At 41.2% G+C, this 15,881-nt stretch overlaps 1 protein-coding gene across 5 annotated transcripts in view; it reads left to right on the top strand.

The window, feature by feature from the left end:
* Positions 1-7,495: 7,495 nt before the first annotated feature.
* The window catches only part of pcdh9 (protocadherin 9), a 243,287-nt gene continuing 234,901 nt past the window's right edge, over positions 7,496-15,881 (top strand). For 4 of the 5 annotated variants that reach the window (XM_079496820.1, XM_079496818.1, XM_079496821.1 and 1 more), the window contains exons 1-2: positions 7,496-8,029; positions 8,740-11,854. In XM_079496820.1, the coding sequence (XP_079352946.1) occupies positions 8,819-11,854 (3,036 nt within the window). In that variant the 5' untranslated portion in view covers positions 7,496-8,029; positions 8,740-8,818. Of the gene's footprint in view, positions 8,133-8,739; positions 11,855-15,881 lie in introns of all 5 variants that reach the window. The other variant, XM_079496819.1, reaches the window with a different exon arrangement.

The raw sequence follows: 15,881 nt of genomic DNA, 5'->3' as shown, positions 1-15,881 counted from the left end.
TAGGTGCTGTCTATCTCTCTATACTTTTTTGAGTGGTGTAAACCACTCCTACGACTGGCTTTGTTAGTTTACGTGTATGTCTGTCTGTTCGTACCAAAAAATGAGCATGGTTGCTACGGTCACCCAGTTCACCCGGGTGTGATTTCATTACGTCATTACGACATTATGTCAGATCAGAGCTGATCAGGCTATATAAGACCTTACACCACTCAGTTCACACGGGAGTGATTTTTTTTTGTTAGATCAGTGTCTGGCAAGCTGACTTGAATTGCTTATCTGCACTCCGTCAAGCTATGCGTTGTGAACTTGTGAAGCCTGACACCTAGGTTTGGGATGACACTACATGGCATGTAGGATTTTCAGGGAGCAGAGCCAGGGGGCATGGAAATAATTTAGAGGAATTTACTTGTATACTGTACAGTTCACTACACAGTCAATCTTCAGTGTTAACTAGATAAGCCTTTGGCTTTGACTTAAACGTCTTTTTTTTAACTTGTACTGTTGATAAAATCATCAATAAAATATTCAATATTCTTAAAGATGGAGTGATTTTTGTATTTTTTGTATTTTCTGTATTTCTGTATTTTCTGGAGTTAACATAACTCTAATAGACCCCCAGGTGTGGTTATAATATTCAAATATGTCTTCCCTGTTTAAGGGTCTACTCGGATCTGTGTCTCAAAGGATGGCTGTGGACAGTTCAGAAACCCGCCTACCAGTGACATCATCGATGGGAGTCCAAGCTAATATAAAGTAATAACTGCAGGATTTCTATTCCTGGAAAGTTAAATTGCTATTAGAAGCCATTGCTGTCGCACAAAACAAACACAAACCTCTTGAAAAATCCATCCTCGGAGACAGAGTGAGTACACAAAGATTGTACCATATTATAATTAGTGAGGACCAATTATACGAAGATAGGTTGAAAATGGTGTGTACATTTTCTGCTCTACTCAAACCAGAAGGTTAACAATCAAACAATGTAATAATTATTCTCTGTGAAGACTCCCTCGGATTCACTATAGGACACGTTGCGTAGGCAGATTACGCAATTCTTTTTGCATCCCAGTTCTTTGGGCCATGTGAGCAGCTTATTCAAGAAATGTATGCAAATGTGCTTGCAGAGCGAACAAATGACTGAGATAAGATCTTCGCCAGTGAAAGTGAGTTTCGCATGCCACCTTTAACTTAGGGTTCTTGTTTGAAGTAGTTGCAGTCTCAAGGTATTGGTGAATTGGGTGAAGTTCACATGGCTCAGCATGTGCATGATAGGAGAAGGATATCAAACGGAACACAACCACCCTAAAGACTAATCATTGTGTATATTCCTGCACTATACCTGCATCCAGTGATCTTGGTACAATATAGAAATTGATCTATTGAAGATTCTGACGTTCAAATGTACATATTTTTTGTTTTGATTGTATTGATGTATTGTTGTATTGTGCTTTCTGCTTTGGCAATGTAAACGTATGTTTTCTCATGCCAATAAAGCCCTTTGAATTGAAATTGAATTGAATTGCATGGGTACACTCATAGACGGGGGACATACAGTACCTTGAATTTGAGGGCCTCTGTATTTTTACCTTACCTTATCTTATCTTTTTCTCCCCAGTTTAGTCACACACATTTTTGTGTCACTGCACAATGTTACTGTTCTAATCCTACTACGATATTGTCGAGGCTGTAGCTCAACTAGGTGGAAAGTCTGTAAGAACTTTACCCCACTGCTCCTGGAAAGGCTTGACGTGTTACCCGTCTGTCCTTTCATACCCTATGGAGAGCTCTGTATCTGTATGTCCACTGTCCGTGTCCCTTTTATGCCCATATGGAGATCCCGCAGATCTCCATATTGTGGGACTTATAATACCCATTGAACCCGTTGTCAGAGTACCTATCCCATATGTGGAGTTCTGTTATATGGAGTTTATGACATATGGAGTCTATGACATCATATTGTATTGATGACATCAGAATCCATATATGGGGATTTGCAGATTATATATAATTTGGGGAAATCCGCTGATCCAAACTTCCTTCCCACTTGACTATTGGCTGTTTATGAGGTCCCCAACATCATATTCTCAAGCGAAGGAGGAACTACAGTATACTGAATAAGTACAACGCTTGTGATAGCCATCTGAGCAGCCATCAGCTGTGTGAAGCCTAAAACTGAATTTCCCCAGTGGGATTGCCTCTCTCTCTTAGATTCCTCTCCAAATGTCTGCAACTCTGCATCCTTCTAGGAAGATGGAAAGTGCTTCGGAAATTGCTTTTTTGCTATCCTAGTTTTAAGCAACTGTGCCAACTGTCACCTTTTTACGTTGCCCATATATGCAGTAGGGGTTCAAGATGCATAGCATTTATTAATTATTATTCTTTATTAAGGGTATATTATGATCACATGCAGATGTGTTTTGAGTGATCATAGATCACACATGCAGATGTGTTTTGAGTGAATACAGTCAGTCAGGATGGATGTTGTTGGTTGGACGTAAACTGGATATTTAGATTGGTTGTTAGAAACATTAGGTTTCATATTCAGATTATAGTGTAGTGCACACTACATCATATGGATTAATATTAGGTTAAGTGGTTTGAAATGTAGAATCTGTAATATATACAGTAGGCTATTTTCTTTCCTACTAAAGAATGTAAATCATATCTGATTTTACATTGTGTTAAACATTCTACATAGGTCAAATAACCAACAAAACCACCCACAATAAAAAAGACAGCAGGAAAAAAGACATGCCGACATAAGGGGACAGACCTACAGTATAAGAGCTATTTGAAGGCGAAGTCTACACAACAATATGATCTCATAACATCTGATCTTTACTATCAGACCTAAGAGGCTGAAATATCCTGAGAGAATTTAGCAATGGGGAGTGGGAATCGGAGATTGAGAACTGTGCTAGAGCTAGAATGTGATGATTTCTATATCACCCTAAAGCACCGCAGAGATGGACTATTAGTACAGTTCTTCTGTCAGTTGGTGTTCCGAGTTACATGGGAGCTCCAGGGGTGTAGGAATCAATGAGACTGCCATGGTTTCATTCTGGAAGAAATGATAAAAACATTATCACTATTTCATGCTATGATTCAGTATTGCAAGTGGTAAGTTAAGGTAGAGTTTTGTCTTGATACACATGGGACATTGTCATATAGGCACAACAGTCATATAGGTTCCATGGGTATAAGGAGTCAGATTGGTTGTAGACTACAGTAGGTGGTAACTAAGACATACATACTGTACCATGTATGTATACCATGTATGTATTATGTTGAATATTTGTGAAAGATGTATGTAGGATGTCCACATATTTGAACTGAAGACAGCAACATAAAGACAAAATATGCATAGTGGTTTATTGTGAATAATTTAGCCAGAGCAGTGAGGGTCAGAGGACGGGAAACCATGAAGAAAGTTTAAGTTGATTCTGAGAGTGTTTATAGCTGAAGAGTATTGATTTGTACACTATTTGGACACTCTTTGGAGGTAAATGATCACTGCAATTTGACATTGTGTTAAAGGTCAAGCAGGCAAAGGTCATCAAGTCATCAGTTGACAAAAACGCAATTACAAATAAGTTACAGTGCCGCTTTAACTAAACTCAAATAAATGTTTAATTATCATTGTTAAAATGATTAGTATTATTAATAATTCTCAATCAATTATCATCAATATAACAATGTATACAATACACTCCGGATATTCATTGAACTTAGCAGTAATAAACGAAACAACAACAATAATAGTACATTTCATTATGACCAAAAAAGGTACAGTATCGAGGCTGGAGCCAATAAGCTTGTTCTACTCCACCCACATACAATGGTAACACATTTGCTCCAGTTTGGTTACCCCTAAGAAAAGAACAAAAAATAAAACAAATACCCCCCACAAATTGTATGTATCCTGTATTAGCCTATGATTGATTGTAAAATATTGTACTCTTATCACGTATATCCATGAATGAAAATCATGCACAGAGATTTGTGTCTGGATTACACATTTCTATCTATTCAATTTCTAGAGACAATACCATAAGTACAATTTCAATATAAATGCCATTGTGACAGTGTTAGGTTGGCATGACACCTATTATCATCTTGTATAGTCTGCGGAGCATATAGACATTTTGCTGCTTGTATGGTCTGTATGAGTGAGTGACAAATAAATCTGCTTGGATCATGAATCTTCATTTCGATCTTGAATAATATTGACCCATTTTGTATGGTTGTAACTGAGGAATTATCATGTACAGTAGCTTGCTGCCTATAGCCAACTAAGATTGGTTTGTGAAGATATAATACAATGCAATATTGATTCAAATGTGTCAAGCTGCGCATTGTTCAGAAGCACATGTTTTTTTTTATTGTATTTCCCTGTTCTTGCTCTTATCATAGTGTTTTATATGATGGGAAATCATATCAAATGTGATGCTCACATGTTAGGATTTTGAAAGTCCTGGGGATGAAGGTCTTGAAGTTTCATGTCAGTGAGCAAAATGGTAATTTAGCATGAGGGCTTGTATATGCACTTTAACAATTTAGCCTAAACTATCATATGACAGAAATGTAAGAGTTTCCACTATTGTTAATACCTAATTCAAATTGCAAAATTAGTCAGAATGGTTAGATTTGTGAAGGAGATGTATTAAGTGGCTAGACTTATTATTTCAATATATCACACATGTATTTTATGGCAGGCAGCCATGGTTTAAAATGAATCAGGGTTAGTAGGGTTATATGTTAATTATACATTAGCATAATGCATTTAAATTCAACATTATCCGACATGAGACATCATAATAGTTGTTTTTTATATTTGAATACGCCTATACAGTGAAGGCCATACATATAACCAGCATTTCCTACAGTCAATAAGGTGGAGAAAAAGGGTCACTCCGTATAATGTTCTTGCCCAAGCTCATAAAGCTTTGATAAGCAGGAACGATTTAACCTTGTACTTTAATGAGGAAAGTTAAACATATTTGTTTCTTGTATTATTCATCATAATGCTGGTTCAACAGCATGAGCCGTCAATAAGTCAATGTTAGAATCAAACCAAGGTGAAGAGTTTGATTGACTGTGCAAAGCACATGGGGAATCATAAGGCCTTAGGTTGAGATTCATCCCTTAGGCTCTGTCTCTCTAGAGTGGGTACAGTAGCCTATGAGATTGTAAGGGGATGCACTTGCTAGAACATATATTAGCATACTACATAATTCATTACTTGCCAGTAACTTGACTGGCAGAGGAATTAACTACATCCAGTCCAGGATAGACTATAACCACGTAAGGCTACTGAACCTTCGAGTGAAATAGTGGAAATATGTCAGTTAAAAAAAAAGAAAAGATAATAATTGAACAGCAGAAGAATAGAATCCCCCTACAGCTATTGATTTAACATCCACACTGAACTGAGCAATACAGTATAGAACACATTAAGAAATACGATTGTAGAAGGCAAAACTTTGTAAAGTTAAATGTAATAATTATTGCAGGATGAAAGTGTGTGTGTGTGTGTGTGTGTGTGTGTGTGTGTGTGTGTGTGTGTGTGTGTGTGTGTGTGTGTGTGTGTGTGTGTGTGTGTGTGTGTGTGTGCGTGTGCGTGTGTGTACGCGCGAACATGTCGATGGCACATGTTGGGGTGTTAATGAGTCAGGTAGATGAGCGGAGCTACCAAGTGTTGAGGTTTCACTCATGCGGGCGGATATGTCGACACTTGCACTCCCAGCACGGGGGCAGGCAGCAGACTGGAAGCTGAAGTGACAGATCGCTCTTTCAGCCTCTCTCTCTCCCATGGCAAAGCAGAGATGACCACATCCAGAGACTGCGAGGTCAAGCCAGCAAGTTGGTTGTGCTAATGGATTAGTGACCAGGCAGGAGGACAGCTTCTCAGAGGACACACTGGGATGTCTGTTCTCAGCTCCTCAGCAGGCTGGCTCCCCATGACCCTTTGATCACTTTCATCACTGTTCCCCGTGTCCTGGGCTCCCTGTCACTCAACATGTCTCTCTGTCTGACCCCCCACCCCACCCCATCCTATTATTTTACTCCTCAGTGCTCGCTCGCTCTCTCACTCACTCACTCACTCACTCACTCACTCACTCACTCACTCACTCACTCACTCACTCACTCACTCACTCACTCACTCACTCACGCACTCACTCACTCACTCACTCACTCACTCACGCACACACACACACACACACACACACACACACACACACACACACACACACACACACACACACACACACACACAATTTGCCCCTCTCATTAGGAGGTGCAGGAAAATATTTTGTGGCATTTCTATTTGTTGACTACAGATGGCAGTGTTTACCATGGTAGGCATGCGCTCAACAGCTTGCATGTTTCAGTGCCACGGTCTACGGAGCACAGTGAGTACAGTCAGTCAGAATATAGGATATGCTCCCCCACTATACCACCCTCATATTACATATTAACCATTTTATATTCAAAGTAAGTTTATCAAAAACAGTTTAATTGATTTTTCTTCTGATCATCATTCAGGCCTATACTCATGCAGCCAATTATCCATTCGGTTTTTGTCGATAATTTCATAAAATGTAGGTGACCTTGGTATAGAGCTCCACAGCGTATCGATCTGTAATTAGGCCATTATAAAGCTTACATTTCTAAACCGTATCAGTCTAATTATTCAAGTAACCATACAAATAAACAGAGAACCAACCTGAAGCAGACTCGATTGATGTAACATGAGACACGGGTTGCATGGAGTCCCATATGGATATATAGCTTTGGGCAAGTGACAATATTAGTTCATGAAAAAAACCAAATGATAATGAGTGCAGCTAGGCGGGACCCAAGGTTATCTCGGACATCAGTATGAATATGCGCCCAGAGCCCATGGCCAGACAATGACTTTATATCAGGAAGGACATTATTCAATTCCCATTGTTCCATTGTTATCTTGTCTATGATCAGTCCAGATGGGCCAAATCTATGATAATTAATTAGTTCAATAGCTTTTCCCCACACAGTCGTTAATATTGTATCCTTATTCCTCCTTAGTCCTTACCAATTAAACCAACGGCGATGACTGCTGACCAGAAAGCATCTGAGTTAGATTATTTTCATGTGTCTGACTTACACTACAGTCAAATAAATTAAATGTGCCACACATAGAACAACAACACAGACAGTAACATATCTAACAGGACCGCAGATTATTTTCTCTCCATAATCATACCCAGCCAGCCCCGGGGTTTTGGTAACGCTAACGCATCTCCGCAGCCTGCAGCATCTCACGGAGCATTTAACCGTGGACAGCTCCTCTGTCTGCATTAAGTGACGTTACCATCGACCAATCGTGTCACTGCCCAGCGTGATGGTGTCCAATGACGAAGGTCTGGGGGCGTCAGTGTGGTGTACTCCAGCCTCCTATGGGTTTACACAGAGTTAGTGCAACATATTCTGTTCCAGGAGGGAGAGTGCGAGGAGGATAAACCGTTGCATACACTCCACTGGTGTTGGTGTTGAACACACTTTGTTGGTGTTCATGAACGGATCGACTTTAAAAGACTCCGTACCGTTACCTCCATTATTTGTTTAGCCTGCGTTTGCATGACCTCCGGGGATTTTTTGGGTGATGGAACCCTGTGAACTTGACACATGATGGGACAAGAGTGGCTGCTCTCGCATTTAGTTTATCGGCACTATCAACTAAACAGGTAGCCGACGAAAACGTTTCTTCTTGGAACCTACGGAGGGGCTGTGCAATGATTTGGGACCGATTCAAGCCAATGATCACCTGGCTATGTTTGCTGGAGAGGAACGCTGACAGCCGCTGTTCTTCTGACCCCGTCTGTTCTTGAAGTTAAATGGGAAAAAAACGTTCTGCGACATAATTCGGGATTGAATTGAGCTCAATTTGCGAGCCCCGCTGCTTTTGACTGAAAACTGTTGTTGAAGCTGTGAACACACACGGGAAGAGAGATGTGTTAAACCACGATCCAACGACACTGATCAAAAGGTTAATTTGCTCTTTTTTTTCTTTTTCTTTACGGGAAATAATATGTATTTATTCGTGGAAGAAACAGGATGAGAAGACTGAGCTGACTTCATATTTCTCTCCGGTAAAATAATAATAATTTGGGTTCACTGTAGCCTATATGAGTAGCTGTCAAATATGAATTAAATTGTGATACTGATATAGGCTTATTTGCTTGGTACAATGAATTATATTGATTCATTAGTTGCTAGCTTAAACTGTAGCTATAATAATTGCGGTGATTTAAGTGCTACGATTGCCGTCACATAGGACGCTGTGAAGTTCAGTCGCCCAGAGATTAAGAGACGTTGAAGATTCTCATTGACCATAATAATGTGTGGAAGATTGAGAAATGGGGCGAAGAGACTTGAATGGCCTAAATGGTTGCTGCAGTGTTTTCTTGTTGCTCTTGTATGAACTGATTGTTTAAATGAGAATGACAGCTTAAATTATGGACCATGAAAATTCAAAAATAAATAACACACACACACACACACACACACACACACACACACACACACACACACACACACACACATATATATATATATATATATATATATATATATATATATATATATATATATAGAGAGAGAGAGAGAGAGAGAGAGAGAGAGAGAGAGAGATACTGTATATATATAGATGAAGTTCTCACTGAATGCTAAAAATCTAATTGTTATATCTATTGATAGGTCTGTCCATGGAAGACATCCACCCTCATTTGCTGGGAGTCACTGACTGCAACATCTCATAGGTTTTTGAAGCATTGCCATGGATCTAAAAGACTTTTACCTGCTGGCTGCCCTTTTTGCATGCCTTTGGTTAGACCCTTCAGTAGCTCAAGAGCTTATCTATCCCATCAGAGAGGAGTTGCAAGAAAACATCCTCATTGGAAACATACCAAAGGACCTAAACATTTCACATACAAATGCTGCCACCGGAGCCAGTGCTAATCTGGTGTATAGGCTGGTTTCCAAAGCGGGAGACAACCCACTTGTCCGAGTGCTCAGCAGCACCGGTGAGATATTCACAACGGCCAACCGAATTGACAGAGAGAAGTTGTGCCCCGGTCTCTCATTTGAGGACAGCGAGTGCTCGTTTGAAATTGAAGTGGTTATCCTGCCCAATGATTATTTCAGACTGATTAAGATTAAAATAATAGTTAAAGACACAAACGACAATGCGCCCATGTTCCCGTCCCCCGTTATCAACATCTCCATACCAGAGAATACACTCATCAATAGTCGCTTTGCTATTCCTTCTGCCACTGACCCAGACACTGGACCCAACAGTGTCCACAAATATGAGCTTGTGAACGGGCAGAGTGCCTTTGGCTTAGACATTGTGGAAACGCCTGAGGGGGAGAAGTGGCCCCAGCTCATCGTGCAGCAGAACCTCGACAGAGAGCAGAAGGACACGTACGTGATGAAGATCAAGGTGGAGGACGGTGGCAGCCCGCAGAAGTCCAGCACGGCCATTCTACAAGTCACAGTGACAGATGTCAATGACAACAAACCCGTCTTTAAAGAGAGTCAGATGGAGGTGCACATACCAGAGAACTCTGCCATCGGCACGTCCGTCGTGCAGCTTCAGGCTACAGACGCAGACATAGGGGCAAATGCGGAGATCAGGTATGTCTTCGGGACGCAGGTGTCGCCCGCCACAAAGAGACTTTTTGCGTTGAATACGACGTCTGGCCTCATAACGGTACAGAGGCCTCTGGACAGAGAAGAGACTGCTATTCATAAACTGTCTGTTTTAGCTAGCGATGGAAGCTCCAGCCCAGCCAGAGCTACTATTACAATAAATGTGACTGATGTAAATGACAATCCACCTAACATAGACCTGAGATATATAATCAGTCCTATTAATGGCACTGTTTTCCTGTCTGAGAAGGATCCTATCAATACCAAGATAGCTCTCATCACCGTATCGGACAAAGACACAGACATCAATGGCAAGGTCATTTGTTTCATAGAGAAGGATGTGCCCTTCCACCTCAAAGCTGTGTATGACAACCAGTATTTATTAGAGACATCTGCATTGCTTGATTACGAGGGGACCAAAGAATACAACTTCAAGATTGTGGCCTCTGACTCTGGAAAGCCGAGCTTAAATCAGACCACCTTGGTTAGAGTAAGGCTGGAGGATGAGAATGACAATCCACCTATTTTTACCCAGCCTGTCATTGAGTTGGCTGTTATGGAAAACAACAAACGTGATCTGTTCCTCACCACTCTGAGTGCCACCGATGAGGACAGTGGGAAAAATGCAGAGATAGTCTATCAGCTGGGGCCGAACGCATCCTTCTTTGATCTCGACCGCAAAACCGGGGTCTTGACCGCGTCCCGAGTTTTCGACCGCGAGGACCAAGATCGGTTCCTTTTCACCATCACGGCCAGGGATAATGGGACACCGCCCCTGCAAAGCCAGGCCGCTGTCATCGTGACCATCTTGGACGAGAATGACAATAACCCCAAGTTCACGCATAACCACTTTCAGTTCTTTGTGTCTGAGAATCTTCCCAAATACAGCACCGTAGGGGTGATAACTGTGACAGATGCAGACACAGGCGAGAATGCTGCTGTCTCCCTTTCTATACTGAATGACAATGAGAATTTCATCCTGGATCCATACTCGGGAGTGATAAAGTCGAACGTTTCATTCGACAGGGAACAGCAGAGCTCATACACATTTGACGTCAGGGCTGTGGACAGTGGCAGGCCGCCGTGTTCATCAGCCGCCAAGGTGACCATCAATGTCATTGACGTCAACGACAACACACCTATTGTCATCTATCCCCCATCCAACACCTCCTTCAAACTTGTGCCTCTCTCCTCTATTCCGGGGTCGGTGGTGGCAGAGGTGTTCGCAGTCGACGGTGATACAGGGATGAACGCGGAACTGAAATACACTATTGTGAGTGGCAACAACAAGGGACTGTTCAGAATTGACCCTGTCACAGGGAATATCACCCTGGAGGAAAAGCCAGTGGTGACTGACATAGGCTTGCACAGATTAGTAGTCAATATTAGTGACCTGGGATATCCCAAGTCCCTTCACACTCTGGTGCTGGTATTTCTATATGTGAATGACACAGTGGGCAACTCCACGTTTATTTACGACCTCATCCGCCGCACTATGGAGACGCCTATTGACCGGAATATTGGCGAGAGCAGTGAGACTTACCAAAGTGGTGATTATTTAACCATAATGATAGCCTTCGTAACCGGGGCCTTAGTGGTGGTTATTGTCATTTTTGTCACTGTGCTGCTCCGCTGCCGCCATGCGTCCAGGTTCAAGGCCGCACAAAGGAAAAAGCAGGGTGCTGAGTGGATGTCGCCCAACACAGAGAACAAGCAGAATAAGAAGAAAAAACGCAAGAAAAGGAAGTCACCGAAAAGCTCCCTGCTAAACTTTGTCACCATCGAGGAGAACAAACCCGACGACCCCGCCCATGAGCCAATCAACGGAACCATCAGCCTTCCCTCCGAGCTGGAGGAGCAAGGGATTGGACGCTTTGACTGGAACGCCACACCTACCACGACCTTCAAACCCAGCAGCCCAGACCTGGCCCGGCACTACAAGTCTGCCTCCCCGCAGTCGGCCTTTCACCTCAAGGCCGACACGCCTGTCTCTGTGAAGAAGCACCACGTGATTCAGGAGCTCCCATTGGATAACACCTTTGTTGGGGGCTGCGACACCCTTTCCAAGAGGTCGTCCACTAGCTCAGACCACTTCAGTGCCTCAGAGTGCAGCTCCCAAGGAGGTTTCAAGACAAAGGGGCCGATGCACACCAGACAGCAGGTAAAGGAACACTTTTACTGGTCTATAAGTACTGCCTATAATTGCCCTGTTCCACAGTGCTGAAGTGCCAGTATAGATTAGGAACTCACTCTAAGTTACTGTAAAACAACACCAAGAGAGTTGGAGACGCACTACTTGGTTAAATTCTGCTATTCAAACTGTAAAACAAACACAAAACAACAACAAAAACTGACCAGTTGATAATGGACTAAGAGATCAAACATATATATTTTTGGGACTAGTTAGAGACTGATGTTTTGTTCTTAGGATATATGTTAAAATCTAACAAAAATGCAGTAGGTGAGCAATTGCCTTGTCAGATTGTGTTGGCATGCAACCTTTGTGAGCACCCAGAGGTTAGTTAAGTGGTAAATTGTACCAGCATAGAATTCATTGTGATACAATGTCCTCTACATTTGTGAAAGAAACATTTTTTTCTTGCCTATCTACTCAAATTGTCACTTTAATTATTATTGGTATAGGCCTATAGCTGCAACACGTTTAATTGCCAGCATAATCTACTAGCCTGTAGGAATATTAATTATAACATTATGGTTCCTCAGCGAATCATTATACCATTTATTTTTCCAATATCCTAAAAAATTAGTTGACTTTTCACATCTCCCTTCATACTATTTTGAGTGTATTCATGTTTTTTGTTTGTTTGTTTGTTTGTTTTTGTTGTGTATTGCAATATAGGACAATATTGTCTCAACACCTGCAGTAATTATCCCAACCAACCATAGCACAGTCAACAATCAGTGATGAATTTTGAATGTCACCTCATCCAGGCTTGAATTAAATACCTCCTCTCAAAGCACACTAGCGAACTGAGTGAAGCTTGTCTGGAACCTGATACACATCCAGTTGAAAAGGGATTAGCGAAGAATGATCTTCAAATTTCAGTATAATCCATACGGTTTCTTTTTTTGGGTAAAAGCCTTATTAATTTTTCTCGTAATAATGCATCCCAACACAACACACAGTCCTAATCTAACGGAACGCAGCGTGGACAAACGTGGGCTGTGGAGAAGGAGAGGGAGAGAGAGGGAGTGACTGCAAGAGTTGCATAGAGGGATGGAGATGGAGAGTGTGTTAAGGTTGGTCAGGGTACTATACCTTTAGGTGGCAGTGTTGCTCTGCTTGGCACAACTTGGCACTGCGCCAACGTGCAGCAGGCTTCTTAAATGCAAGGGAGGAGGAGAAAGCGGAGCAGGCTGTGATGCTGTTCTTGGTGAAATACTCTTGCCTAACGATGCAGAGATTGCACAGGGTAGATTGATAATGGCAGTTAGAGATGTGAGTGATAAGATCTATCCGGAAGAGAGAGTGGCATTACAGGGGTGACACTATGTGACTCCTATTGATGCATGCCTCTGGGTCACCGCGTCCGAGGTCGCATTTACCACGTCTCAGCTTGAAAGGTAGCAGTCAAAAGAGGCATTCAGTTTGTTAGTGTTTCTGGCACAGGCTGTGTGTGTGTGTGTGTGTGTGTGTGTGTGTGTGTGTGTGTGTGTGTGTGTGTGTGTGTGTGTGTGTGTGTGTGTGTGTGTGTGTGTGTGTGTGTGTGTGTGTGTGTGTGTGTGTGTGTGTGTGTGTGTGTGTGTGTGTGTGTGTGTGTGTGTGTGTGTGTGTGTGTGTGTGTGTGTGCGCTTGCTTTTGTATTTTCTTTTTGTCTGACAGACAGCAATGGAATGGGTGGGGGAAGAATATAGCCCTGGGGTGGACACATGAGATATGACACTATGCTGTAAGCACAACTCCATCGATTCCCTCAGTCATCCCACAATTCAACACAAGATTCATTGGGATCAATAGCTCAGACAGATGATTCAAAGCGGCACACAAACAGAGCTAGTGTGTGCAATATATTGTCATTGATAGTATAAATACTGTACATAACGGTTGCTTCAGTTCAGGCATTTCTGTGATCGAAAAGTGTCATTTATGGTATTTTTTATGTGGAATCTGCCAGTCTTTTAATCCCTATACTTATTGCCCGGGATCCTCCAGGGGTCTATTCTAGGTCGCCTACATTTTCCCTCTACACATTTATCCTCGGCAAAAATAGCCAATCTATAAGCTTGCAATGTGTTGTGTTGTGAGCTTAAAGATCTGCTATTTTCGCTGAATGTTTCCTACAGTATAGGAACGCTAGCGTTTATGTGGTTAACATTTAACAATAGTTCCTCAAAACGCTATGCTTGAGTGTAGTAGAACTTAATGTCTCTCCAGTTTGGGGATTTTAAAATTACAAAAGTTGTTACTTCACCTCAACCATTACTCCCCCTCTACCTACCTATTCCACGCTGTACATGTTTTAATCAATTAGTTAATAAGTGTCGTGAATCCATCCCTGCTTTTTCTACCTTTTACAGCTATAAAGAATAGCTATAACTTTATCCCCCAGCCATGAAGACTTGGACAATGTCACATGAAGATAATGGAGCTTAGATTGAACTAGTTCAAATTTGGTATTTTACTAAATTATACCATATTTTGATTAGTTCAAAACTGACTTCAAACATTCACTGTGATGACTTCTCCAAGGCAGTAGTTCTCAAACATATTCACGCCAAGGACTCCCGAATTGTTATGTATTTGGCCACGGAACCCCAATTGGAAAGACCTTGTGCTATCTTATGGGGGATAAGGGAACATTTGTCAAACAAAAAAAATGCAGATCTACAAGCTTGCATCGACATCACATTGTGGTCCATTGTGATCTGGTACAGTAAGTCGGAGGTTTCAGAACAATACAAATAAAACAGTGTTTACGTTTTTAAACCGTTCCTACTTGGAAACCCCTCAGTGATCCCTGGGGGTACCCAGACCCCACTTTGAGAATCAGTGCCATAATGACGTCGAACACTGATGTTAGCGTCTTATGTATATAATGTCCACTTTTGTGTTAAGTCTACCTTTAGCATATTCAATTAAAACTATCACAAGTTGTTGACAGTTCCTCAAATGTGCACTACATATTATGTTGTTATCTGATGGCAGATTCCTCAAGTGGTTTGAAAACTAAAAGTATTTACCAAGTAGATCCAGAGGGCAAGCATTGTATCGGTAGTGGTTAGACTCAGAGCATACTTCTCAAGAGGTCAAGTAATGTCATGGAGGATAAGAAGGGATACATTAGTCTGTATATGAAAACTGTCATTAAATGACAAGTTCATAATGTGGTGATAATCTAATATCATTGCCGGTATTTTAGTGATAGAATATTACTTTATTTATTTTATATTGTAAATAAGGTCAGGAAGGTGCCGCATTGCGACATATTATAGAGCAACCAAAGCATGCACTGTATGAAGGATTGATTATGTTTAGCATTTTACCTTCATGACCTAGAAGAAGATTATGAGTTACCAACACTGTTATGGAACTACCCTTAACATACGTTTGTACTTGAAATAAATTAAGAGGAACAAAATAAACTACTGTAACTGTGTAACAAAACAGTAGAGAATAAAGACTTACATTCTCAATAATCACTGCTCTACAAAATCCAATATAATAATAATCAATAATTAATAATAATAAAACATTATTATTGTTGTTACTCTTATTATTACACTATTACATTAATAATAATAATAATAATAGAAGGAGCAGAGAAGTAGTCAGAATACAACTGCAATAATAACACAATTTCATACCTTCTTCAGAAAACAGAATATGAAAGGTAGTTAAAAATATATATAAAAAAAGCAGACATCCCTTCAATATTGCCATCGCAGCCAAAGGCCTGCTGGAATCAGCCTTATAGAGACACCCCAGACTCTGCTTATAGCAAAGGGAGTAATTCTTTCCTCTCTTTTTTCTGTTATTATTTACCCTCCAGGGACTTATATTAGTGTAAACAACACTGAGGAAAAAAGGCATGTACACACTGTCCTAGATTCAGAAGGCAAGAGCAACATCTAAGAAAGAGAGTGCATATCCTGCTGTTTCACCATGAGGTTCTTCACATCCCATCAGTATTTTGAAGAGGAGACGTGGTTTTGGTTCACTAACTGAG

The sequence above is a fragment of the Electrona antarctica genome (assembly GCF_951216825.1).
Source record: "Electrona antarctica genome assembly, chromosome: 3".
Taxonomy (NCBI): domain Eukaryota; kingdom Metazoa; phylum Chordata; class Actinopteri; order Myctophiformes; family Myctophidae; genus Electrona; species Electrona antarctica.
This window is presented reverse-complemented; position numbering and strand designations above follow the sequence as displayed.